At 42.9% G+C, this 26,758-nt stretch overlaps 1 protein-coding gene across 1 annotated transcript in view; it reads right to left on the bottom strand.

The window, feature by feature from the left end:
- SNX30 (sorting nexin family member 30) overlaps positions 1-26,758 on the bottom strand; it is a 67,318-nt gene that overhangs the window by 7,262 nt on the left and 33,298 nt on the right. Inside the window, exons 4-8 of the mRNA XM_077817809.1 lie at positions 25,225-25,383; positions 23,881-24,076; positions 22,596-22,795; positions 16,672-16,758; positions 2,456-2,608 (exon numbers count right to left, since the gene is read on the bottom strand). Of these exons, the coding sequence (XP_077673935.1) occupies positions 2,456-2,608; positions 16,672-16,758; positions 22,596-22,795; positions 23,881-24,076; positions 25,225-25,383 (795 nt within the window). The remainder of the gene's footprint in view (positions 1-2,455; positions 2,609-16,671; positions 16,759-22,595; positions 22,796-23,880; positions 24,077-25,224; positions 25,384-26,758) is intronic.

The raw sequence follows: 26,758 nt of genomic DNA, 5'->3' as shown, positions 1-26,758 counted from the left end.
GAGACTTGGGCATTGCAACACTCAGCGCTGCGAAGCCGAAATACCTTTAAAAAGTTGGACCTCACTCCTCTGGCTATTAGAGGCCAGAATTTCAAGACAGCTCCATTCCCACATAGGGATCTCAAGAAGAGCCAGGTTTTTTTAAGGTGCTCAGCACGCAGTAGCTCCCACTGTGATGCCAGATTTTCAAGGTGGATCCCCAACAGGGTGAGCTCTTTAGGGGTAGGGAGGGGGAAATTTAACTCTCGACTCTGTAAAGTTTTCAAGTCCCACGTGTGAGAGAATCTGTCTAATGAGTTAGATACAACACAAATTCTGAGAGAGAAGAAAGCCAGAGAAGAGCTAGAGAATCCTTTGTAGGGAATTAGAGACACTGCATAGAAGGTGTAGGGAGAGACAAAAAAGAAACAGAGCAAAGCCAGAAAGGGGAAGAAGGTCTAACAAAGCAGTCAGGTTAAAGTACATCTATTTTAAAAGACGCACTAAACACAAGGCTGATTGCTGGGTACTGTAGCACATTGTGAGCTTGAGCTTTGCTAGCCCCCTTCTCCATTGGTTTGGGTGAAGTGCGCGGTGGAGGACATTCTGAGCACTGCCTGAGAACCCTCAGTTTGAGGCCTATGATCCTTCACCAAGAGCCCTGCCCACAAAGCTCTTGACTGGGGGAGATACCCAGCCTCACCCATTGGCTGGGTCACACTACTTGAGCTAGAAAAAGGCACAGGAAGTTGTCCAAGCAACTAGGTGAATCCCTGGCTGGCTGCTACTGCAGACCCCTTCTTCTTGCCTGACTTATTCCAGGTCCCTCCTCCTACATCCTACTCCCGACGCTCGCTCAGGCTTTGACCTGTGGCGCGGCACCCAACGCTGACCCCGGTTCCAGGCTTCTGACTAACCTGACCACCCCCAATCCCTACAAACATAGGCAGATGCCACAGAACAGGGGGTGCGGCCACACAGGTAATTTTCATTCCAGGCTTATTTTTATGGTTACTTAGACCCAAACACCCATTCAGCACACCCCTGTCAGCAACTCCCACTTTCAGTAGCACACCGTGCCCAAACCAGGGCATTCAAGTAGGGCCTACTCAAACAGTGCTGGACAACAGAATCATTTTCCTTTACAGCAAACCTAGGAAATGCTATTCAAAAAATCTTCGTTCAGGCTATAGGGTTCAGCTTTCAAGTCAAGAAGTGCCAAAACTAACGTCGCCCTCCTCATGCATAGAGATTAAAATAGCATTTAAACTAACATTTAGATATTGACATACTATTATCTCATACTTTGTGTGCTCTCATAAGGCACAACTGCTAAGATAGGCAGTGAATGAAGCAAAGAACCATGGATATTGTAAGTGCTCCTATGTGCTACAGTAATACAAATAATAAATAATGCAGAACCATAGAAATGTAGGGCTGAAAGGGACCTCAAGAGGTCATCTAGTCCAGCCCCCTGTGCTGAGACAGGGCCCAATATAGCTAGACCATCCCTGATAGGTGTTAGTCTAACCTATTCTTTAAAGCCTCTAAACACAGGGATTCCACAACCTGTTCAACTATCTTTATAATAAGGAAGTTTTTCCTGATATCTAATCTAAATCTCTCTTGCTGCAGATTAAGCCGATTACCTCTTGTCCTACCTTTAAGTGGACATGAAGAACAATCGATCACCATCCTCTTTAACACCACCACTTAACATATTTGAAGACGTATGTCCTCCCTCTGTCTTTTTATCGCATGCCCAGTTGTTTTCCTTTCCTCAGGGGTCGGGTTTTCTAAACTTTTTATCATTTTTGGTGCTCTCCTCTGAATTCTCTCCTGTTGGTCATATTTTTCTTATAGCATGGCACCCAGAACCAGATACAGTACTCCAGCTTAGGCCTCAGCAGTGCCAAGCAGAGCAGGACAATTATCTCCCATGTCTTACGTATGATGTGCCTGTTCATACACCCCAGAACGACATTAGCCTTTTTTGCAGCTGCATCACATTGATGACTCGTATTCCATTTGTGATATATTATAACCCTCAGATTCTTTTCAGCAGTACTACTGCCTACCCAGTTACAGGAACAGTACATCAAGTAGCCAAAAGTTAATCATGATGCACAAAGGTAAAATTAAGATGGCTATTCCCCAACCTCCATTTCCTTAACATATAATCTTCCCATAGGGCCATGTAGCATACTTGGCTCTTCCTCCAGTGACTCAGTGAAAGTCAGAAGCAGGAGGGGGGCACAGACGCCTTCCTTACTCCAGTAAGCTCAATGGTAAGTATTTGCAGAACCAAGTTAACCTGGAGGCAGGGGCGGCACCTGATGTGAAGTCCGCGCACTGAGCACTAGGTTCTTTACTGCAATGCAGGGCTTGCAATTTTTGAAAGCCACCTCTGACTAAGTCACTCAAAAGGGAGTATTTGTATGAGACCATCCAGTGCGGCTGCAGCTCAGGGCAGTACCTTCTCATAGTACTGGATGTTTTTATCTGCCATTCCCATAAGCAGCTGCCTAAAATCTTGGCGCTTGTTGTTCTGCCATCTCTCCATGTCGGCTTTCAGGTCAGCATTGAAGCATTCCACTCGGTCCTGACATTTTTCAACATCTGCTGGTACCTGAAGCGAGAAGCAGATTTTTCAGCAAGATAATGGCTAGTTGGAATAATGGTCCCCCTCCCACCCGATCATGTGTCTCCCCTCATTTAAAAGAAATGCTAATTATCCAGACCATGCTAAATAGGTCAAAAATTATGAATAAAAATATATTAGTCACTTCATCCTTTCACTTCCTTACCTTTGACCTCACACACACACGACATTTTTAGTTACTGAAAAGAGCAGAAGAAAAAAGCAACAGGTAAAATGGCTGCAACAGGTCGAGCCAAATCCTCACCTGCACCCAAATTTACTCCATCCAGAGTAGTCAGGGAAACTGTAGGTTGCTTTGCGTGTCTCCACACTCCCCAATCTTTAGGGAGCAAGGCACAAAGATAGTCCAAGGGAAGCTTAGTCAAGCTACGGTGAGTGGAAAGTTGGTCTTATGGTTTAAGCATGAGACTAGAACGCTGGAAATCTGGGTTCAATTTCTGGCTCTGCCCCAGAATGACTGTGGCCTTTGGCAAGACTGTCCCTCAGCTCCACATTTGGGCAATGGGGATAGTGCTTTCTTTCCTCTACCCTCGCTCTTGAGTTTTTGACTGTACGATCTTTGGGGCAGGAACGGTCTCTGTGCCGCCCAAAGGACAAAGGGCAGAGATGGGGCCCCTGCAAGCACTAGTGTACACAGCATCAATAGAAAGCAAGTTTAGGGGAATTTGTCACAAGTAAAACAAACAGCACTTAAGCCTCATGAGAAAAATTCCTTCAAAAAAGAGATCAACCTCCTTATTTCTCGGCAATGTTAGCTCTCTACATAGGGTAAGCCACCCCCTTGATTTTCCATGTCTGATACCGCCATACAAAATCTGAAGCTCTCCCTCTCTCAAAAAAGGATTGTCTGTTTAAATATTCCTTTTAATACCTTGAGGTGACAGATACTGAATGTAGCTCTACATAAATAGTCCAGTTGTACGGTATTCCTGCCTATACCCATAAACAGCAACAAAGAATCCTCGGTACATACTGTCTGCTTAGTGACCAGTGGATTAAGAGGTACAATCTACAGGATATGTGGTCGTTACACGTAGGCTGCTCTGTAGAATATCCAATGTGCAGTTACGAAGGCAGAAGTCTGAGAGCCAGACAAGGCACAAGTCTGGAACAAACCGTACATATAAGAGACTGAGGGTAGGTCTACACTACAGAATTATTTTGGTATACCTACATCGCTCAGGTGTGTGAAAAATCTACACCCTTGAGCGCCGGTGTAGACAGAGCTGTGTCGATGGGAGAGTCTCTCCTGCTGACATAGCTACTGCCTCTCGTGGATGTGGATTAACTACGCCAGTGGAAGTGCGGTGCAGCCGTGCCAATGCAGCATTTTAAGTGTAAATGGGATGTAACTGAAGACCTTAACATTCCAGGTTCCACAATCTGCATTAAGGTCCACTGATCACAGGAACAGCAGATGGACTGTTTTGCACTAAAAACGGGCATAAATTATATTGGAAATTCTTTGCATCATGAACTGCAGTGACTTGTGTACACACCACTCCCAACAAAACTGCTTTGCATGCAGATATGAAGATGGCATATAACCAGAAAAGCCAGCTACAGCAATAGACACATTAGAATTACTTAGGGCAGCTAGATAGAAATACCTCCTAACTTCTGAATCACTCCAGCAACTGGCAGAACAAGGGGGAAAAAGGTACAGTTTTCAGAGGTGATGGAAACTCCTAGTGAAGTCAAATGAAGATGTGGGTACTCAGCTCCTCTGAAGAACAGTCTCTCGTCAACCTGACCACTAGGCAATAGCCAACTAACAGAGAGACAAAGGTTGGAATTCTCAGAAGTACTCATTGCTGGGCTAACTCTGTTCTCTGCAGGCAATGGGAATCTTACCACTGACTTCAGTGACAGCCATTAACCGAACACTGGGCACTTCTGCAGAGCCCACCTGAAGGTGTGTAGTATAAGCCAAGACCATTCCAGAGTAGAATATTCAGGATACCAAAATGGAAATATTGTGCCAACAATGAGGCTCATATTTTGGTCCCTGCAGGAAGTTACGCTTCTATTTTAGGATGTTCACATCTGTCAGCTTCCTCCAAACTTATATTGCCAGGATTACACTGGAGTTTGAGCCTCAAGGGAGAGCTATGCCTCCTTCTGAGCCAAAAGACAGAACTGCAAGGAAAGGGAAACTTAATTCTGCAGCAGCTCAGCTGAATTCCAATGGCTCAGTTTTATTGTTAAAATAGGTCTACCTTTTATAGATGAATGTAAAAGCCACTTAGTAATCATGATTTTAATATCAAGTAATACTTTACTTTAAAAATCTACCACCAATGGCCTTGTCTATGTACAGATTTGACTACATTCATTTGAAAAAGCAGGGTGGATAAAATCAATGATTTAAAAAAAAATCTGATTTTAATTTAAATTTGTTTTTTTGGATAAAATGCTTTTGGAGGCAAAAACCTATCTAAAGATAAAGATACATTATAGCTCAAAGATATCTCATCATGGAATAGGGATTATAAATTCTAATTCTAAAGTATGAGACAATATAGTCAAACGTTTAAGAAAAGTTTTGTAAATGAGTTCCAATAGTTCACAGATTAGAGATCCAGTCTTATGGGGTTCCACAGGCTTCTGTATAGACTATTTAGATTAATCTTTCTATCTACCCAATGGGACTCAGTGCTCAGTCTAGAAGATACCACCAGAGACACTTAGATTTGCAGTTCTGAAACTGGATTTGGGTCTCCAGAGGTAACATGCTTGTTAACAGCAAAAATGTTTTAAAATAATATATAGAGGTGAGAAATAACAGACCGCAACCCTATTGTCCCTCTGCAAATTTGTGTACAGAGTCAATCCCTCACCTCTCTCTAAAAGTGCAAAGTTTCAAAAAGTTCAATGAATAGAAAATTGTTTGGGGCGGAATAAATCTGGACAAGGAGAAGTCTGGAAATAAAAGTCTGTGAGATAAATGTGAAACAAATGAAATATGCTTGTTTTGTTAAAATATATGTTTGCTGTTGAAGAAAAAAATCCAGAATATATAACATTGTTGTATTAGTTAAATAAAACAATTTCAATGTCTGTCTGGTGATGTTCTCCTCCTAATACAGCATGACAAGAAAATCCTCCAAATATTAATGATTAACCTGCTGAATTGGATATAGATATTTATGAAGTCACTTGGAGGTGAACTGCTTCAATTACCTTTGTTAAGTGAAATAACCAAACCATCATTCATTTTCTGATACAGCTGTAAAACGAATCTGAAAAGTTTTCCAAATAAATCACTGTTTAAAAATGTATAGTGTCCCTCCTAAAAATGAAACCTACATCTATCTCTGAGTTGTGAAGAATATGTTGGTTATTTTATAATAACCAACAAGAATGCACTTTTATGTAGAAATCCATGATTAAATAGAGTCTTCCTGACTAGTGATTTAAACCATGATTTAAATCAAATCCACCCTGTGAAAAAGACAGGTTTACTTAAGCCAAGGCAAGCTCCTACGTAGAGAAGGTCCGGGAAATTATTTCTGAATCCAACCCCTGCTTCAAGTTTGAGTTCTTTGTACATGTTTAAATTTTTGATAAGGAAAATGAGTTTATCATCTGTGTGGAATGTCTAACCCACCCTACAATCAAGTAGTGCTGTATTTTGATAAGCACAAAGCAAGAAAGCACAGTATCTATGTCTGCCCTGTAAGTGTTTATTTTCTAGCCCTCATTTACATTCTAAGTAGTAAAGGAGACATTGCACTTTCTGTTACTTCAAAATGTAAGTCACCTGTTTGAACCCCTCTGGAAGATTACAAGGAAGGCTTTCCTTATCGGCATTCACTGAGCCTGCATATGCTAGTTATTGTGAGGTAGTGCTGGCAGAATGCTTGCCTGCGGACAGAGCTGAGATTAGAACTCCAGGAGTTTCCCAATCTTGTGGGTCTGACAGTGACGTCCCCCTCTGGCCTTGGGCAGATCACAGCCCATTTCAGCTTCCCCCTCTGGGGGAAAAAAAAAGGGGGGGGGGAGAATACTTTGCTGAGGGCTTGTCTACACCACACAGCTTTTAGTGACAAGGCTGTGTCGATACAGCCTTGTCACTAAAAGTCAGCGTGTGTAAAAACGCTCTGTCAGTACTTTTGCAGACAAAATACTTCCAGGCCCATGAGCGGCGTTAGAGTGCTCCTGCCGACAAAGCTGCATTCACACTGCCACTTGCGTCGGCAAAACTTTTGTCTCTAGCGGGGGAAGGGAGAAGCTTTTTTAAGTTTTGTTGACAACTTCGCTGTGTAGACATACTGTGAGTAATGCTCACAAGTCCCCTGAGATGTAGCTCTTTCAACACGCTTCAGGAGCACTTTTACAATTCCCTGTAACTGGTTCTCAGCCTTTTCCATACTCCAAGGCTGCCTGGCCCATTTAGCAATGTAGGAAAGGTAGGGTAGTTGCAAGCCCATTACACTTGTTGGCACCCCTTATGTTGAGAACCCACATCAGATTCAGTCCCTCCCTGGAGAGAAGCATTCAGACCAAGCAAGTGCTGGCCAGTGAAATATTCTGCAAGAGCAGAGCCATGTCAGCAAGGAGATCTCATGTGTTCTGAGCTCAGGCATGGGATTCAGAACTTTGCTACATGAAAGTCACACTTGAATTTGGAAGAGGAACTGTTGATGCAGAGTGTCTATTTCATCATATGAAATAGGCCCTGGGCATACCACCTGGTTATCTTTGCTGAAGTGCTGAACTTCTACAGCCTCGAATACGGTTTTCAGTCCCCGCTAGTATCTTCTTTGCTGCTGAAGTTTCCCAGTAATTTTAACAATTGGCCTGGGATGCAATAGACTGGATTATATAATCACAAGGCTACTATTTTCTGGTCATATTTGCATGGCTGGTGCCAAAGCCTAACGCAGGGCCAATCCAACCCAGCTGCTAGAACAGATTGCTGGAAAGCTTTGAAGAGATTCCTCCACCTGTCAGTATACAGAAAAACAAAGTACTCATGTATGGATCCTCCTCACTCTGAAACAAAATTTAAGAGTTAAGTAAAAAGCACATCTGTAATTTCATCCAGTTGTCTTGAGAAATATCCGCTCTCCTGAATTGTTCTAGACACTTGCTCCTAAACTTCTGCAGCAACATCAAGAATTTGTTCACAGACTGCATCACTGGAGATGGGAACTGCTTTGACTTGACTGGGCAGATCTCAGCACAACATTTAAGACAGCACAATCACGGTCTCCCCAGTTATATGTGGCTTGTCAGCTTTCCCTGTTCAGAGATAGCAAGTCTGACTCTTGCAGGACTTGCATGATTATAGTGTTGCCATTTAATACACGAGGCTTCTGATTTTGTCAACCCACACGTTTTTGGGGGAATTCAGTGGATTTCTTTTGTAACAATAAATGCTTGCTCCCCAAATGGCTCAGTGTCTCTCTCTTTTAGTGGCCATACACAAATCCCAGAATTCTTTGCCAGCTACTGAGACAATGCCTTGGAGAGATCACAATAGCTAACAAGCATTTTGATGCGTGCATGGGTCTGAGCCCACCAGAGGGACAGACGCACTGAAGAGGGAAGAGGAGGCGTGGAGGACACCAGCCTGCTGCCTAGTGTTAGGGGGCTTATTCCTTCACCCACTTACTTCCTTGGTCCTTCTCGCATGAACAGAGAACAACAATACCCGAAGTCCAAAGGTGCAAACAAGTCAATGTTTATTGGGGTGAACTTCCAGCAAGCATGATTCCAGTTTCCTTCCTTAGTGTCCCCCTTCCCAGCTCTGACACCACAGAGCCTTACCCCATTCCCTGTTCCCATCTCCCCCTTTAGCAAAACATGATTCCAATTTCCTTACCCCCATTCCCTGTTCGCATCTCCCCTCCCCATACACACCCACACCCCCCCCCCTTAAAGTTAACCTGTCCCCCTTATTTTCAGGCTTGACTTGTTTTTTCACCTCCCTTTCCTGGAGGGCCATAATCTGAGTCTTCTAGTAGCTTGTTTGCTGATCAGATGTATTCATTATTTGCAGCTCCTTTGTGCCCATCAGCTAGGTAATTTGCATTTACACAGAGGCTTACTAGCTTGCTTTTGGATCCAAAGCTGTTAGCAGCTCAGACATGGTCTTAAAAGGGAAACATTTTACTTCCACTAGAGTTCTGATTACTTTCCACTTTCATCTCCTGCTCCAAAACCCACAGAGATCTGAAAAAGAAAGCACAACCTACTGTGGCCCCTTTTGGAGCCCTAATAGGATTTTAATTAAGTACCATGTTTTATTTGCATTTCTTTTACCCCTTCTCCAATATACACTGCACACATTCTGGGAAAATGCAAATTCCTTCCATATAATTTAACCTCCATAACATTATATTAGCCATATTAATCTTACACAAGGTGTAACTGCCTCCCCATGCCCAGAGTTTTCATGCAAACCCACCAAAGCAACAATCTGATCCCACAGAGCCACCCCAAGGCTCAGTGTTCCCATCATTAAACTGGAATCATGCTTGCTGGAAGTTCACCTCAATAAACATCGAACTGTTTGCACCTTTGGACTTCGGTTATTGTTGCTCTCTGTTTATGCGAGAAGGACCAGGGAAGTAAGTGGGTGAAAGAATAAGCCCCCTAACACCTAGCTCCATGAACAGTGCATGGAACATACCGTGAAATCCAATTAACACCCCTTGAGGGAAGGGCAAGATGCAGCTGTAGGCAGGTCTAAGACAGACAAGAGACAATATTGACCAAATTTCAAGGCATACTAGAAAAAAAAAATGTCACACTCCATTGACACAGAATGGACATTGCTGTGACTGACAATTAGCGCCTCTTGGATCTTTTGTTTCAGGCTGCCCACGGATTCAGGCAGGGATCTCTGAAACTGTAAGGGCTACATATGCAATTTTCCCCCGCAAATGAAAGGGAGAAATAAGGAGGTTTGTCAAAAAGCCACTAAAACACCTGTTGGTGAGCCTACCACCAATCCCTTTCTCTAGGGGTTCTTGCAACCCAGAGGTTCAGAATCCCAGTCCCATAACAAATCCCTGGTTGCGAGGACACACCGATGGTCACCAGCTAACCCACGCACACTCTACATCAGGGATCACAGCCACAACCTCTATGAATCATAGAATAGCAGGGTTGGAAGGGACCTCAGGAGGTCATCTAGTCTAACCCCCTGCTCAAAGCAGGACCAATCCGCAACTAAATCATCCCAGCCAGGGCACTGTCAAGCCTGACCTTAAAAACCTCAAAGGAAGGAGATTCCACCACCTCCCTAGCTAATGCAGTCCAGTGCTTCACCACCCTCCCAGTGAAATAGTTTTTCCTAATACCCAACCTAAATCTCCCCCACTGCAACTTGAGACCCTTACTCCTTGTTCTGTCATCTGGTACCACTGAGAACAGCCTAGCTCCATCCTCTTTGGAACCCCCTTTCAGGTAGTTGAAAGCAGCTATCAAATCTCCCCTCATTCTTCTCTTCTGCAGACTAAATAATCCCAGTTCCCTCAACCTCTCCTCATAAGTCATGAGTTCCAGTCTCCTAATCATTTTTGTTGGTCTCCACTGGATGCTTTCCAATTTTACCACATCCTTCTTGTAGTGTGGGGCCCAAAACTGGACACAGTACTCCAGATGAGGCCTCACCAATGTCAAACAGAGGGGAATGATCACGCCCCTCGAACTGCTGGCAATACCCGTACTTATACGGCCCAAAATGCCGTTAGTCTTCTTGGCAACAAGGGCACACTGTTGACTCATATCCAGCTTCTCGTCCACTGTCACCCCTAGGTCCTTTTCTGCAGAACTGCTGCCTAGCCATTCGGTCCCTAGTCTGTAGAGGTGCATGGGATTCTTCTGTCCTAAGTACAGGACTCCGCACTTGTCCTTGTTGAACATCATCAGATTTCTTTTGGCCCAATCCTCTAATTTGTCTAGGTCCCTCTGTATCCTATCCTTACCCTCCAGCGTATCTACCACTCCTCCCAATTTAGTGTCATTTGCAAACTTGCTGAGGGTGCAATCCACACCATCCTCCAGATCATTAAGTGAAGTTATTGAACAAAACTGGCCCCAGGACCGACCCTTGGGGCACTCCGCTTGATACCGGCTGCCAACTAGACATAGAGCCATTGATCACTACCCATTGAGCCCCACGATCTAGCCAACTTTCTATCCACCTTATAGTCCATTCATCCAGCCCATACTTCTTTAACTTGCTGACAAGAATACTGTGGAAGACCGTATTAAAAGCTTTGCTAAAGTCAAGGAACAACACGCCCACTGCTTTCCCCTCATCCACAGAGCCAGGTATCTTGTCATAGAAGGCAATTAGATTAGTCATGCATGATTTGCCCTTGGCGAATCCATGCTGACTGTTCCTGATCACTTTCCTCTCCCCTAAGTGCTTCAAAATTGATTCCTTGAGGACCTGCTCTATGATTTTTCCAGGGACTGAGATGAGGCTGACTGGCCTGTAGTTCCCTGGATTCTCCTCCTTCCCTTTTTTAAAGACGGGCACTACATTAGACTTTTTCGAGTCGTCCAGGACCTCCTCCGATCGCCATGAGCTTTCAAAGATAATGGCCAATGGCTCTGCAATCGTATCCGCCAACTCCTTTAGCACTCTCAGATGCAGCGCATCCGGCCCCATGGACTTGTGCTCGTCCAGCTTTTCTAAATAGTCCCGAACCACTTCTTTCTCCACAGAGGGCTGGTCACCTCCTCCCCATGCTGTGCTGCTCAGTGCAGTAGTCTGGGAGCTGACCTTGTTCGTGAAGACAGAGGCAAAAAAAGTATTGAGTACATTAGCTTTTTCCACATCCTCTGTCACTAGGTTGCCTCCCTCATTCAGTAAGGGGCCTACACTTTCCTTGACTTCCTTCTTGATGCTAACATACCTGAAGAAAGCCTTCTTGTTACTCTTAACATCTCTTGCTAGCTGCAACTCCAAGTGTTATTTGGCCTTCCTGATTTCACTCCTGCATGCCTGACCAATATTTTTATACTCCTCCTCCCTGGTCATTTGTCCAATCTTTCACTTCTTGTATGGGCTGACCGAAAAGCTGTTCTCCATTAACTGTAGGGTAGTATTAGAGATTATGGATGGGGGTGAGATAAGTGGACCAGCGTGTAATTTTTCAGAAGCACCTAAGTGACTTAAGTGCACTAGCCCCACTTGAAAGTCTATGGGACTTAGGCGCTTTACACACACACAAATGAAGTTCTGGCCCCACTGAGGTCAACTTCTGTTTATTTCAGTGGGATCAAGGTTTTACTCTTGCTTTCAGAGATGGCAAACACCTGCAGCTCCTGTTGAAGTCAGCGGGAGCTGAGGTGCTTAGTCTGGAAGACAGGCTCCATCTTGGGAAGGCCAGTCAAGAAGGGTGAGTACCCAGTAGACGACAGTAACTTGAACATACAGCTAGTGCAGGCAAAAACCACAGAAAAGTGTTCTGAATTTGTGAACGTAACAGAATAAAACTGGGTCCAATTTCAGGCTTGAATTACAACATGTCCTTTTAAGGCCCCTGAATATTTTAACCGACTGCAAGGAAGCCAACAGACAAAGCTGTAAATTAATTTTTACATGCGTATGATTCCGGTAATCTTGTTCTAATTAAAGATCGGAGTAGAGGCTTAAGTATTTTAAATTTTCATTAACCTAAAAATGAGGAAAAAATCAACCAACTATTGATTTAAGCCTTTTAATTCTGGCAGCAGCGATACCATCATGGGAAAAGAAGAAATGTGCTGCTGAGACAAACTTTGACATTAAGTACACGTGGAATGAGGAAAGTAGAAGCCTGTATCCATTTGAGACTGATCAAAAATACAGTTGATATTCTTCATTACAAAGTCATGATTTAAGCACTAATGGAGGTTGTATGAATAATCCCTACCCTACATATGCAGTATAACCTTAGGACTTTAGGATTTCTGCTGTAGAATTTGTACCATGTCTAGAATTCTATTTATGCAGCAATGGACACGGACGATTTTGTATAGCTCTCTACAGTGCACTTCATGAATGTGCAATGAATTTGGTAGCAGGTTTAGTCCTTAAGAGCCAGAAAGATCAGAATTAAGGCTAAAAATCTCATGCGCATGATCACTGATTAGGGACTAACCCACTGCGAGCAACTCAAGGATGGGAATTTGCATTTCCTTCTTATGGGTTTACTTTAACTATGTGCAATTCAGTTTACATTGCCAACAACATGTGAAATACTTCAAGTCTGCCTTTCTAATTCAGCCAGAAGTTCTGTATAATCAGACTATTTACTGTTCCCATAGATTCATTGTGCCTCTAAGCTTTGGGACAAAGAGCCAGATGCCACAATTGGTGCTCAGTGCTCATTGAGTCCCTTTAGTTAAGGGTGCGTTTATTATTTTACTTTTGCTACATTAGTAATTGAGATTTCAATACATACAATGTTTCTAATACAGAATTCCAGGGCCAAGTTACGAGAGAAATGGGAATGAGAGGGGTCATAGAATCATAGAATATCAGGGTTGGAAGGGACCTCAGGAGGTCATCTAGTCCAACCCCCTGCTCAAAAGCAGGACCAATCCCCAATTAAATCATCCCAGCCAGGGCTTTGTCAAGCCTGACCTTAAAAACTTCTAAGGAAGGAGATTCTACCACCTCCCTAGGTAACGCATTCCAGTGTTTCACCACCCTCCTAGTGAAAAAGTTTTTCCTAATATCCAATCTAAACCTCCCCCACTGCAACTTGAGACCATTACTCCTTGTCCTGTCCTCTTCTACCACTGAGAATAGTCTAGAACCATCCTCTCTGGAACCACCTCTCAGGTAGTTGAAAGCAGCTATCAAATCCCCCCTCATTCTTCTCTTCCGCACACTAAACAATGCCAGTTCCCTCAGCCTCTCCTCATAAGTCATGTGTTCCAGTCCCTTAACCATTTTTGTTGCCCTCCACTGGACTCTTTCCAATTTTTCCACATCCTTCTTGTAGTGTGGGGCCCAAAACTGAACACAGTACTCCAGATGAGGCCTCAGCAATGTCGAATAGAGGGGGACGATCATGTCCCTCGATCTGCTCGCTATGCCCCTACTTATACATCCCAAAATGCCATTGGCCTTCTTGGCAACAAGGGCACACTGCTGACTCATATCCAGCTTCTCGTCCACTGTCACCCCTAGGTCCTTTTCCGCAGAACTGCTGCCTAGCCATTCGGTCCCTAGTCTGTAGCTGTGCATTGGGTTCTTCCATCCTAAGTGCAGGACCCTGCACTTATCCTTATTGAACCTCATCAGATTTCTTTTGGCCCAATCCTCCAATTTGTCTAGGTCCCTCTGTATCCTATCCTTGCCCTCCAGCGTATCTACCACTCCTCCCAGTTTAGTATCATCCGCAAATTTGCTGAGAGTGCAATTCACACCATCCACCAGATCATTTATGAAGATATTGAACAAAACCGGCCCCAGGACCAACCCCTGGGGCACTCCACTTGACACCGGCTGCCAACTAGACATGGAGCCATTGATCACTACCCGTTGAGCCCGACAATCTAGCCAACTTTCTACCCACCTTATAGTGCATTCATCCAGCCCATACTTCTTTAACTTGCTGACAAGAATACTGTGGGAGACCGGGTCAAAAGCTTTGCTAAAGTCAAGAAACAATACATCCACTGCTTTCCCTTCATCCACAGAACCAGTAATCTCATCATAGAAGGCGATTAGATTAGTCAGGCATGACCTTCCCTTGGTGAATCCATGCTGACTGTTCCTGATCACTTTCCTCTCATGTAAATGCTTCAGGATTGATTCTTTGAGGACCTGCTCCATGATTTTTCCGGGGACTGAGGTGAGGCTGAGTCCTTCTGTATCTGAAGCTGCTGAAGGCAAAACACTGCAGAGATCGCAAATGGACTCTCACACCAAATACAAACCTCAAATAAAATTATATTGGATACATATGATGACTATCTGAAGTTAAGCAAAGTATATCCTGATTTAGTATCTGCTGGCTTAAACACAAGAATTTTAATCACAGAATCTGATTTAATACATGCACACTTGTTCAGCCTAAATAATTAAAAAGAGACTGTATCAAGACAAACTGCTGTTAGAATTTGGACATGACTCAAGAGTCTGTTGGGAATCAGGTCAGGTTATGAAGTACAGCAAATCCTAAAATGCCCTCCAGTGGTTAAGAAGAGGGAAAATGTTTCTTGGATCCTTCTCAATCATTGCAACCAACAGCAAATAAACTTCTGCTAGACCACCAGATAGATTTTTGACAGAACTATCTTGTTGACATATTAACTTCAACAGATTCCAAAATAAACGGAACAGTACAACTGCAGTGTGGGGTAACAAAAGTCCAACTCATTGCAAATTCCAGTTCTTCTGGCCTGTTTGTTTGGTTTCTACATTCCATTAGACCATGCAAACAACTAAAAAACGTTCAGTGAAAGCAAGACAAAGCCAGAGATCAAATTATAACCTTACCCAGTATAGTAGCGATTGCTATTCAGCTTTTTCATTTTAAGTTGTTTCAAAGGTTTAGAAGACTTAACTATTTTAAAAAAAACTTCCAACCTGTCCCAGGTTCTAGGCAGCAGCAGTGGTAGCATTGTTTGAACAAAAATGTCATGATGCCCATTTGCTCAGCTCTATTTGAGTGGTTAAGGAAACCACCAGGACGATCTCATTGGTGTTGGAAGGCTTTTGCATAGGTCTAGCTGGAAAGTTGTTGTTGAAGTTAAATTTCCAAGCGGGCACCATTTAAAGGGAAGCAAACTTTGCTGCTATTTTGGAAAACCTGAAAGGGCCAAGATGATGAAAATAGCTACTGAAAACGTAGAACGTTGTTGCATTAAAAACTCTTCAGCAGTGACTCTCTCAAATACTGTACAGCATAAGTGGAAGTGGCTGTTTTTCTACCGGACACATTTGTGTCCAATGTAAATTAAGAACTGTGTGTGTTAAAGACGCAACTCTATGGGCCCTCCATCCACTAAATGGGCTGCAAACCCTAGGCACAGTGGGGAGCACTGATGTTGGAGGAAGCCACGTTGAATCAGTGTTTCCCAGCCAAGTGCCAATAAGATCCTTCAATTAAAATTTAAAATAGTGAGGGATAATCATTATGCAAAGCTCTTAACTCAAGCTCCCCATTTAAGTATCTTCAGTTTCTGCTCCTCAAGATTCAGAGGCAGACAGAGACCGCAGGAGAAGATTGAGGGAGGAAAAAAGTCGAAGTGTGAGCAGATTGGGAAGGAGAGATTAAGTGTATTATGCTCATGATGGACATTGCTGCCATAATTCACAAAATACAACTTGAGGCGTTACGTTATCATACAGCAATGCTATGCAGACCATGCCAAGTTGCTGCATGGTCTCAATGCAAAACCCAACTAAGACTGATTACTATTTGGAGTTGAAGTGAGTTGTAGCTCACGAAAGCTCATGCTCAAATAAATTGGTTAGTCTCTAAGGTGCCACAAGTACTCCTTTTCTTTTTGCGAATACAGACTAACACGGCTGTTACTCTGAAACCTATTTGGAATTGATGTACCTGCTTGTTATGTGTGTATCTCTTCCACCTTTAGGTATCTGTACGTGTAGCAACGAGATAAAACAACACCAAATAGTAGCTAATTTTGGCTGGGTTTTACATTGAGACCAGGAAGCAACTTCTCCTGAAGGTGGCAACGGATGCACCTCACTAACATAAGAAAGATCATTTGTTCTTAAAGGGCTTGATCTGAAGTCCACTGAAATCAACGGGAGTCTTTCCATTGGCTTCAGATCAGGCCTACAGCAGCTGCTACCTTACTCTTACTCCTTTCTACATTGAATTTGGCTGTTGACGCATTCTCCTTGGCTCGCCTCCTAAAGCCAGCTTGCAGCTACATGACAAGACATTGCTCTGCCTTGCACTGCTGTTTTTCAGAAGGCACGAGATTGAACACAGATCTAGAAACAAAAATTATCTCCATTTCTCCAGAGTTTTCAGTTGAGAGAAGCTGAATGACAAATATGCCACTTGTTTCGTGAAGTGGTTTCAAATGCTAACCTTGGGGCGCTCCTCCTTTTTCAAGGCCACAGCTTCCAATTTTGCTTCGTACTCTGCTTGAACTTGGTCTCTTTTCTTTAGCACGTTCTAGGATAGAAAAAAAAACACAAAACCATAAGACTGAAAATGTACAAAATCTTGACTCCCCCTTCCTGCTCACCCCACAAGAGTTGCAGCCTGGATTCAACAACTGAAGTGCCACTGAAGTCACAGGTCTGCCTTTCAGAGGCCACTCCTGTTTTACAGGCATCTATGAAGAGGCTTTTGAATAAAAATAAAAAAGCACTCCAGGCTGAATGCTTTAGCCTGTGAGCAGATGCCAGATGACATTTGTAGCTGTTTGCTTAGAGACAAAGTCAAAACTCCCAGCTTTGCAAATGACTTGCATTGTGACCTTTGGCAAGTCACTTATCTTCTCTTGAAGATGAAAACGATGAATAAAAGGATAAACATTAACACTGAATGGGGTTGAGAGGCTTAGTTTGTAAAGCTTTCCAATATGCCCAAGCAACAAGGGAAGGAATGAGTTGGCAGGCAACATTGTTCCTAAAGCGATGTACTTCTACCACAGCCCGCCCACTCATAGCTTTCTGCAAAATCCTTTTGAAATGAATTTCCATGCTGAGTCTCAGACCAAAGGTCAATTTTGGACAAAATCCTCTCCCTTGTTTTTGCACTATGTGATGGTGAAAAAGGTTCCCACTTTTGTACATGAAACATTCAATTTTTGAGTTATTAAAGTTCATGATTTCTAGCTGACTAGCCCTCACTGAATAAGGATCTCCAGATATATTGATAAAGCTAGAAGACAGCTAATTTTACTTTACAACCATGAACAAGATCTCTAGGAAGTATAGTTACAATATTCACAGGACTAGGGAGTAACCAAATTATATAATAGACGTTTGTCATAGAGTAGTAATTGTGTCTTTGCCTATGGTAGCTATTCCCTACCCACGTTGAGTTTACAGCATAACTAGTAATACTATATTAAAATGGGACATCCATACTGGGCAATGACTTATACAAGTTTTTGCTTGAGAGGGGAGTAACTGATGCCCTGGGAGACTTGCTCTCCAGAACAAAAATAAGGAAGAAGAATCTGACCCATATAGGGGATGACTAAGGAGCTTAGTCAAGTGGGCTGGTACCCAGCTCGTGTTTCCAAGGGCCATTCAATTGCCAGGCACAGCTACACCAGCGTGGAAGAGGTCAGAGTTTGGGCAGCCAGTTTGACCGAGGTTCTCCCTGCTTACCTATCAAATAGAAATTTTAAAAAACAGCAACAGCTGTTTAACTCAAAGACAGACAATGAGTGAAAATACTTATGAAAATAACCACACGCATCTATTCATCATCATACTCCCCTCTCCACTTCCACCTACACCACATGCCAAGGGAAGAGTCACCACTTCAATATCAAAAAGGCCATGTTTTTCAGTTATGCATGAAGAATCAACCAATATTACCAGAGTCTGGTTTTATCAGTTTGAAGTACAGCGGAGGAGGATGTGTGTTTTTCCTAAAGACTAACGTCCCAGTATTGTAACCTCCAGGACTATAATTTTTTTAAAAAGCCAGGCATGTATTCAAAGGTGAGCACGACAAAGGAAGACAATATCCCTACTCCAGAGAGGACACTACACAATCTCCCCCAAGACACAGGGGGCAATAAAGGAGAGAATGTTCAAAACGTCAATGTGCGTGTGGCAACGCTTTAGTTCCAGTTTCTGAAGTTAAGCATGTTACTGGCTACATTTGCCTGCAGCAAAATGTGATATCAGTTCTCAATATGAGACTAGGTGGAATTTTTCCCTGCAGTTGGTTCAGATTTTTAGCGCACCACAAGCATGACTGGTATTTAACAAGTATTTCCGCTCACGGACAAAAGGGATATTGGGAGAAAGTAAACCTTACTGAGGAATTTTTTAATTCATAGTTGCCTTGGAGTAGAGTGGCCAGCACCCACCATGGATACACGTTTGGAACCAGTAAAGTAAGTTGGACATGTACCAGCAAGGTCCAGGGATCAATAGGCATCGTATCCGTAAACTAGTTTCACAGGACAAGTGACTGGAGAGTACTGCGACTGCGGGGTGAGCCCACAATGTGTTCAGAAGCATACGTTAACTGACCAGCCAGGTCTAGAGGCCCATTAACATCTCTCCAGCGGATGGAACAAAACAATGTACAGGAGAAGGAGGAATCTCTCTAGCATCTCTAGGTTATCTGTTCTTAGCTGTGGCCCAAAATACTCAGTAAATTCCCAGCAAAGTGTGAAGAATGCTACTTGACACTTCTGGACCACCTTCCAGCCAAGGATCTGAGAGTACACCACACTTAATTTGCACAACATTCCAGTGAGACAGGGCTCTTATTTAATAAGATGGGGAAACCGAGGCACGTGCCGCCGCTCAGGGACTTGCTCAAGGCCACACAGCACATCAGTGGCAGATTTGGGAATATAACTCCAGTTGACTCCTGGTCTTGTGCTATAACTGCAAGCCCATCCTCAAAGGATGGCAGTGAATACTGGCATAGGTCCCTTCTCCTTCTAGGAGGTCTTTCAAAAGTCTTATGTACTGAAATGATAATATTCTTTACCTTGGTCCACAGCTTCCAGACCTATGTGTGGCTTTCCACTCAGTCCAGAGCACACCCTGGAGTTTCACAAACAAGTTGTAGCCCAAGAGAGGGAAATAGGTGGCAGGAAACAGTTGTCTTTTGCAACACAACAACTGTTCAGACACCCTAGAGAAGGTGGTCTTTTCAAACACTCATGCCCATGACAGACCAGTTTCATCTCACTCAAATCATGAATTTTAATTTTTTTTAAAACATCAGGCACTTTAAATATTTATAATGCAGTTTTAGAGCTATGCCATTTACCTAATACCCAAGCACACAGTTGGGGACGGCATGTACTAATGCTGTCAATATGCCCCTCTGTCTAATCACAATATTTTAATAGTTATATGTAATTTATGCTAACAGGGTTTCTTACCCTTCACATGCACCTCCCCATGGAATATAGCATATCTGCAATCAGAAAGCAAGGCAGGTTAGCTGCTTCTATTTACGAGAAGAGCTTTACCATGATTGTTCAGTCATTGCTGGGACATTCCAAATATGGCAACTGTTTTAAACACAAGCCTCCTAAACATCCTCATTCCTCCCCAGATCTGTGAGGTCTTCTGTCAAACTAGTTCTTCTAGTTCTCAAAGGCTCAGGAACTGTTCAGCTCTGACTAGGACGGTGCCCTAAGGAATGATCTCTCCTCAAATTAAAGTTTGGCCATTTAGTCTGGGATAAAACTGCATAAGAGCAGCTATAAGCAAAGGGCACATGACAGCCTTCCCTGTAGCAAAACAAATGTTAAGCGTAAACCAGGCTTTTGTTATAACCATGTTTTCACATGCTCCTGCTACTCTCAGCTGCAACTCCTAGTAGCAAGTCTCCTTTCCATTGTTGGCTATGGTCAGGCTAACAGAATCTCTAAGCTTGGAGCTTTGCATGTGTGCAGTGGTATTCCTCGCTTCACCAGACAACAGTCCCTGTCCCTCAATACAAGATAAAATATTGGAGCTGTTCCAAAGGGAGACTGACCCACTCTTCTCAGCCAGAGATGGATGGCTGTGATGCAAGATTGCTTTGGTACTAATAGGAGTTTAAAAGGTTTTCATTGTATGGGTCGTCCTTTGAATAAGGCACAAACAAGTTCCATGTAGGAGGCAAAGATGAAGAGAAGCAAAACCAGGTTAAAAAAAATTAAAGGTTTGGATTTAATCAGAAGTATAAGAATTAAGGCAGAAAATACAAACCTCTAAGGCTACCAAGTTATCTATGATTTTTGTATGTTACAACCGAACAGATTTAGTCATGGAAGCAAGGTGCTTTAGCACATGGAAGACTCTAGTGTTTATAGCAAAAGACTGGACATCATCTGACACAGGTCCTACTCCTGACAATCCCATCAACTCACTGGTTGACCTTGGGCAGTTGCCTAACCTCTCTGTGGCTAAGTTCCACCATCTGCAAAATTAAGGACAAAGATGGATAAGTTGTAAGGAACTTTGAAGTTCTGAGGTGAGGGGTGCAAAGAGTAAAAAAGTTTTAAAAGTTTGCTTCTCATACTTTAAGAGTAATCATCTCCTATGATGGCTAGCTTCCCACTGCTACACGCTTCATGAAGCAGTCCAGTGGAGAAGGCAAACATGCCATCATGACACATTGACACCTGCTTTTGGGTATAAGCAGAGCACGATGACGCTTCCAGTCGAAGCTATTTGGAGTAGGAAGTTGCCATCTGTGGATGGTTTTTCCATCCTGGACTTTGACCTGAAGAAACACCAAGGTCTTTGGAAGAGATCTCATGTACAGCAGAGCGTAAAGTACGCACTTAAACTGCTATTACAATCACTACCATCTTTCTAACTCTTTTTTGGGGTGAGATTCACCACTCAATATGAACAGAATTTTCTTCCTGGGTTTTGTGAATTGAAGTCAGACCTTCTCCTTATTGTACTAAAATACTGTGCTCCAACTAACAGGCAGACAAAGAGGTAATTCAACCTTTCATTAGATAGCTTGCATACAGGTTTCTCTTTTAGTTTAGAGGTTACATGTACTTTTAAAAGAAAAAAAGTTGGAAGAGGACTAAAATTCAGTCTTCATGAGGACGAAGCAGAGGCATTAAAGTCCTAGAACTTACAACATTTCGAAGGAGGATTGTAATTCCAGAACCAGCAATTGAAATACATATATGGATAAGCATACATCATTGCCTTGTTAGGGGCTCACCAGAGCTGCTCTCTAGCCAAGACGACTTTCTAGAGGAGTTTTCTTCTAGTTCCACCTGATGTTTGAAAATCTCATGCTTTGCATCTATGTTGGCTTGTGTTCTGTAAAGCCTTGCCCCAGAATCAAACACCAAGCTAAAACCAGAGTGATTAATTTCAGCACTCAACATGATTAACCCAATTAATATTTTTGCATGCTTCATTGAACAAAAAACCTAATACATGCCTCAAATCTGAACAGAGAAAGAAATTGTACTTGTAATGCAGGAGTTTAACACTTATGTAAGCACATGACTGAGAGAAAGAGTTTTAGTGAAGATATCAATTAACTCCTCCTTAATATCCCAAGTGAGATTTAAGAATAATTTAAAGCACAAAAAACAAACAATGCCTATTAACTGATCCTGCATATTGAAGAGACTGCATCAATGCTCTTATTCACTAAAGAGGCACGTTCTATTCAGAACATGCATGCAGATTTGTGGCAGGGGAATTATTTGTATCTTACCCAAGTAATACGCTAGGATTTTATCCAACAAGTGGCATATTGCAAAACATCTGATGTTCCTGGTTTTGTAAGGGGAAAAAAGCCACACCAAAGCTAGGTCATTGAACACCATTACTTAAAAGTTATGCCACTGTTTTGGTTCACAGAATTTAGATGCTAGACAACCACGGGAGATAGATTTGCAAGAAGGTTCCATGCAGCATCCAGCTTATCACCGTCACAGACTTTAGTAACGTGTTTTTGTAGTATCGGTCTCTTTCATACAAACAGTTTTAGATAGGGCTCTCCAAGACTCAAGTTTGACTCCTAAAAAGGACAGCATGTTGAAAGACAAAAACACATTGCCATTACCAATAGGAGAACAATTCTAAAATGTATATCAAATGCACGTGGCCTCTGTTTAGGCAGAAAAAGACCATGACACAAATTTGACATTTTATGTGCATAATATTTTTCTGACCTTGGGTAGGAACACTAAGAATAAAAAGCTAACCTTTATTAGGAGAAACAATCCCTACAAGAGGACATTTCACAGCTAGGTTTCTCTTTGCTTATTCTAGCCCCCCCACCCCCTAAACAAAAAAAGTGTGGACCCGCTGTCAAATGGTCTCCGTTACCTTCATGGACTCAGAGTACAAGATGTACTCCCTGAGTACAGGCAGGGAGTCCTCCGTCATGTCATCACTCAGTTCCTCGAGAGCAGTACAGCAGTTCCCGATACAGGCAGACACTCCTTCCAGGGGTTCTGCTAGCTCCACTTCTAACCCACCCCAGGTGGAGTAAACTGGTCCATACTCTCGCAGTTCCACCAGGTATTCTGGAAGAGACATTGAGAGGAAACAAATTTCGATTTTACAGTGACGTTCAGGCAATTCGGTTTAAAAAAGCAGTGACAATTTAACCATCATACTCGATTCAAACGTTTGGAAAGGCTGATCAGGTCACTGCTATCAACTGATGCACATAACCAGAAGCAGAGGAGCCGTAAGGCAGGCAGATATTTACCAGAAAAACTCTAGACTTTACAAAGCACCCTTCTTTGCCAGTGAAGATTAAATATCCATTTTATCCGTTTCCCACCAAGCCTCTTCAGACAGAGGTCAGGTTTATCGGTGCTTGCATTAGATTAGCTGCTTTCCTCAAAGAAGCAATACAGAACCACACAAAGCCCAAGAGTCTGATCTTAACTGGCAGTAAAGAGCTCCAGTAATAAAGACGGGATAGTATTAGTGAGAGCAAGGTGTAAGGGGAACGAAGTATGTAGGATCCCTCTTGTTTTACTGCTCCTATATTATTAGGCCAGGCGAGAGCTACTGCATGAGCTTCTATGTGAAGCCTGTGCAGGAACTAGGGTGACATTTATTTCCCTTCACAGCCTCAAATCAGAATTTTAGCTGATTTGTAATGAGATCTAGTTAGTCCTGTCAAAAAAGCTCAAGGCAACCAAGCACGAGTACATCTAGGAGTATCCTGGAGTAGGGATTTCTGGAAGTCTATAGATTCTAGCTGTCTAATCCTGGAATTAAACATTAGGGGTCAGCGATTACATTTAATATGGTGGACTGCAAGAGAAGAATTCTCTTCATTATTTACCCTATTCTGTTTTGTTGTTTATTGCTGGCAAAACGGAATAACTTGCTCTTCTAATGGTTAAAGGCTACCCAACAGAGTTAAAACACTGGGAATCAACACAATAGCCTCTTTTGCTTGCACCTTAACAAGTACCCAACTCATACATATTATACAACTGTCATAAAGTGACACATGAGTCTTTACAGAATCCTCCTTTTGATGCACCCAGTTTTTTTAAAAAATAGGGCAGAATCACTGAATGCAGGTAGTTCCAGCATAACCACCAGTGTACTGCCTCTTACTAAGCTCGCGGTGTGCTAGAGTTCTTACCCAGTTCCTCCTTGATAATCCGCTGTGCTATTCTGTCAATGGTTCCAAGCTTGAGAACAAATGTATCTAGGTAGTCTCCAATGGCTGCAAACTCCAGCGGTCGACTTCTGAGTTTGTAACCACCTGTGACATATTTTACGGACTCTCCCATCTTGGAGAGCAATGCCATTCCTTGTTTTTTATAGGCATTAAGATCCTGGCAATGACAAGAAACTTGTTGTTTGCATGTAGAAAAACAAGTACCATCCCCAGTCGAGAGAGTCATGCTTCAATTTCAGAGCACAGCAGAGAAAGTTTATGAAAGTACGATGTTAAGTCTGGCATCTAAATCCTGATTCAAAAAGCTCACCTCTGCTTCTCATATAAGCTAGGCACACAGAGTGCAACAGACGCATCTACAGACAATGGGATATTTTACAGCCTTGTCACCCTCTTGTACATTTGGGTAGCAGGGGTTAGGAAGTTAACAAGCTACTTAGCCTCTTAGCAGGAGGGAAGCTTATAAAGAGCACAGGAAGGAAGTGTTCAAGAAGAAAGGGGGAAGAGAAAGAAGGCTAGGAGAGCCTGACCAGAGTAGCTCCTTGAGTAAAGACACCACAGCACTCACCACTCATGCCCACCCCCTCCCAACCTTTAAAGAAGGGACCAGAAAGCTGGAAAACAATGTAAAGGTGTGGATGCACGGTTAGGTATTGGTGGAGGGATTGAGATACTAAATAAAGAACAGTGTTTAAAAGCAAAAAAGGCCTCAGAGGTCTGTGTTCATGGATGACTTGGGGTACGGTAAGTGTTCCCCATTCCCAGGAGCCCAAGTTCCAACAGGCAGACTTCTATCACCCATGCCCCTGTGGGCGAGCACCTTTCTTTCCACAACATCTCCTGCATGGTTGGCATATGTGTACCTTTTATATTGTATACATACATACACACACACACACACACACACAGAGTCACTGTGAACCACCATTTGGAGTCCGATGCTTTTGAATGAGTTAGCCAGATCCTCAGCCCCACAGCCTTGCAGAAGAGGAATCCTGCCTACAAATATAGAGGTGTGAAATAAACAGGGCCAGAGCACACTGGTAGAGCCTTGCTGATGTAATGGCCCCCAAAGCTAGAGCAGCCCATAGGGTTGGACGTCCAGCATAGAGGGAAGACAGAAAGGTTGTTAACAGCCACTTTGCATCCCCTGCAGCTTCTCTGCTATGCTGAGCATGGGCTTGTCCTAGGCCTCACCCGGTTGGTTGCGTTTCTGATTCTCAGGCTCATCTATCACATTCATTTTCAACAGCTCACGTTTCTCAAATCTCTGTGGATTGTGCATGTTTAAATTCAGATGCTTACCTTGGCTGTGAGAAACACACTGAAATGTTCATTGAAAGAAAGGACTGGATGATCTGCAATTCTTTTCAAGAATTTATCTAAAGCTTTCCTCCTCGTCTCCACGAATTCTTCAGAAAAGCGATCGACAACACCCTTCATCACAAATTTCTCAGGAAGGGGCTGTGAAGAAAGGCAGAGAGAGACGGTTTTCAGTAGAATAAAAGCCAATTGCTTTTGCTGATACTGCCTTGTTTCTATTAATTAGCTAGTTCACTCTTGACACGAGTAAATGGAGATGCTGTTAATAGGAACTGCATTTTTTTCAGTTATCCTGAAATAAATCTGGACTAATTCAATTTAACTCAGTGGTGTCATTCCAAAGTCACACCAATAGCAGAAACAAAACTGGCCCATGGCCTTTGGAGACGTTACAAATGTAGCTCATATTGGGGTAAGAAGTGGCCCAGGGAAGAAAACTTCCCTCTACTGTACCCAGTTTACCTACATTTAGGCTTCAATTCAGGAAAGCACATGCTTAACTTTAAGTATGTACTTAATGCCATTCACATCCGGGGGACTTATGCCCACGTTTAAGTGCTGTTCTGAATAGAGATGCCTTCCTGGACCAGCTCTTTGCTAAGAAGTTTCAGGCAAACCCTAAAGAAAGTTTGGAAAAACATCTGAAAGCTCAAATGCTTTAGAGTGGGTTGGAAGAAGTAGTAGACTTTTGCAAGCATCTTTTTTTCCTTTAAAAATTGTGACTGAAAATTTACCAGTTCCAAGATACATACTTGAGCTTCTAGGCTCAACTGTCTCTGGAGAAGCTGAAGGTAAAAATCTCTAGGTTTCTCTTCTTCCTACTGTTAAAGCTGCATGTGCAACTGAATGAAGGCCAGGTAGAGGCCCCACTGAAAGATCAGGCCTGTACCATGATAAGGTGTGCTGTCATTGCCAACAAAAGTATGGGATAAGTTTTTCCTTAAAGTAGTGCCTGCCAATTGGGCCTGTTCTTTTCCCCTCCTACACTTCTGCAATGCCCTAGTGCTCAACTCCTCCCTCAATGTGAGGGATGAAGAGCACTAACCCCTGCAGTAGATCTCCATCACAAGCTCTGGAATGAATCTACTAATTCTGGAACATTAACTAGCCATCTGTTTCATTTCTCATTAAATTAGGGTTTATCTTTACGTTATATGCAGCAAAAGCTTTACATTTGTGGGGAACTGTGGTCTGGTAGTTGCAGCAGGACCGGACACCTTGGTTCCATTCTCTGCTCTGCCGTTATATTTGCTGTGTGACCTTGGGTAATTCACTTAGCCTTCTTCTGCTTCAATTTATCCCCCTCTAGATGGAGGGAGGGCAAATATCACAAGCTACAGCACAGCTGCATCTCTAGTAACATTTTCACCCTCTCATTCAGATTAGCATGAATAGAGGCAGTGACCAAAGCCAAATACCAATCAGGGGTCTGGCACACCTCTAGTTACCATGCCTGCAATTCAAAAATGTATTAATCTGATCATTTTGTACTTCTGAGAAATTTGCAGCATCTCCG

Source organism: Eretmochelys imbricata, chromosome 5 (assembly GCF_965152235.1).
Source record: "Eretmochelys imbricata isolate rEreImb1 chromosome 5, rEreImb1.hap1, whole genome shotgun sequence".
NCBI classification, from domain to species: domain Eukaryota; kingdom Metazoa; phylum Chordata; order Testudines; family Cheloniidae; genus Eretmochelys; species Eretmochelys imbricata.
Note: the sequence above shows the minus strand (reverse complement) of the source record. Positions and strands in the feature narration are given on the sequence as shown.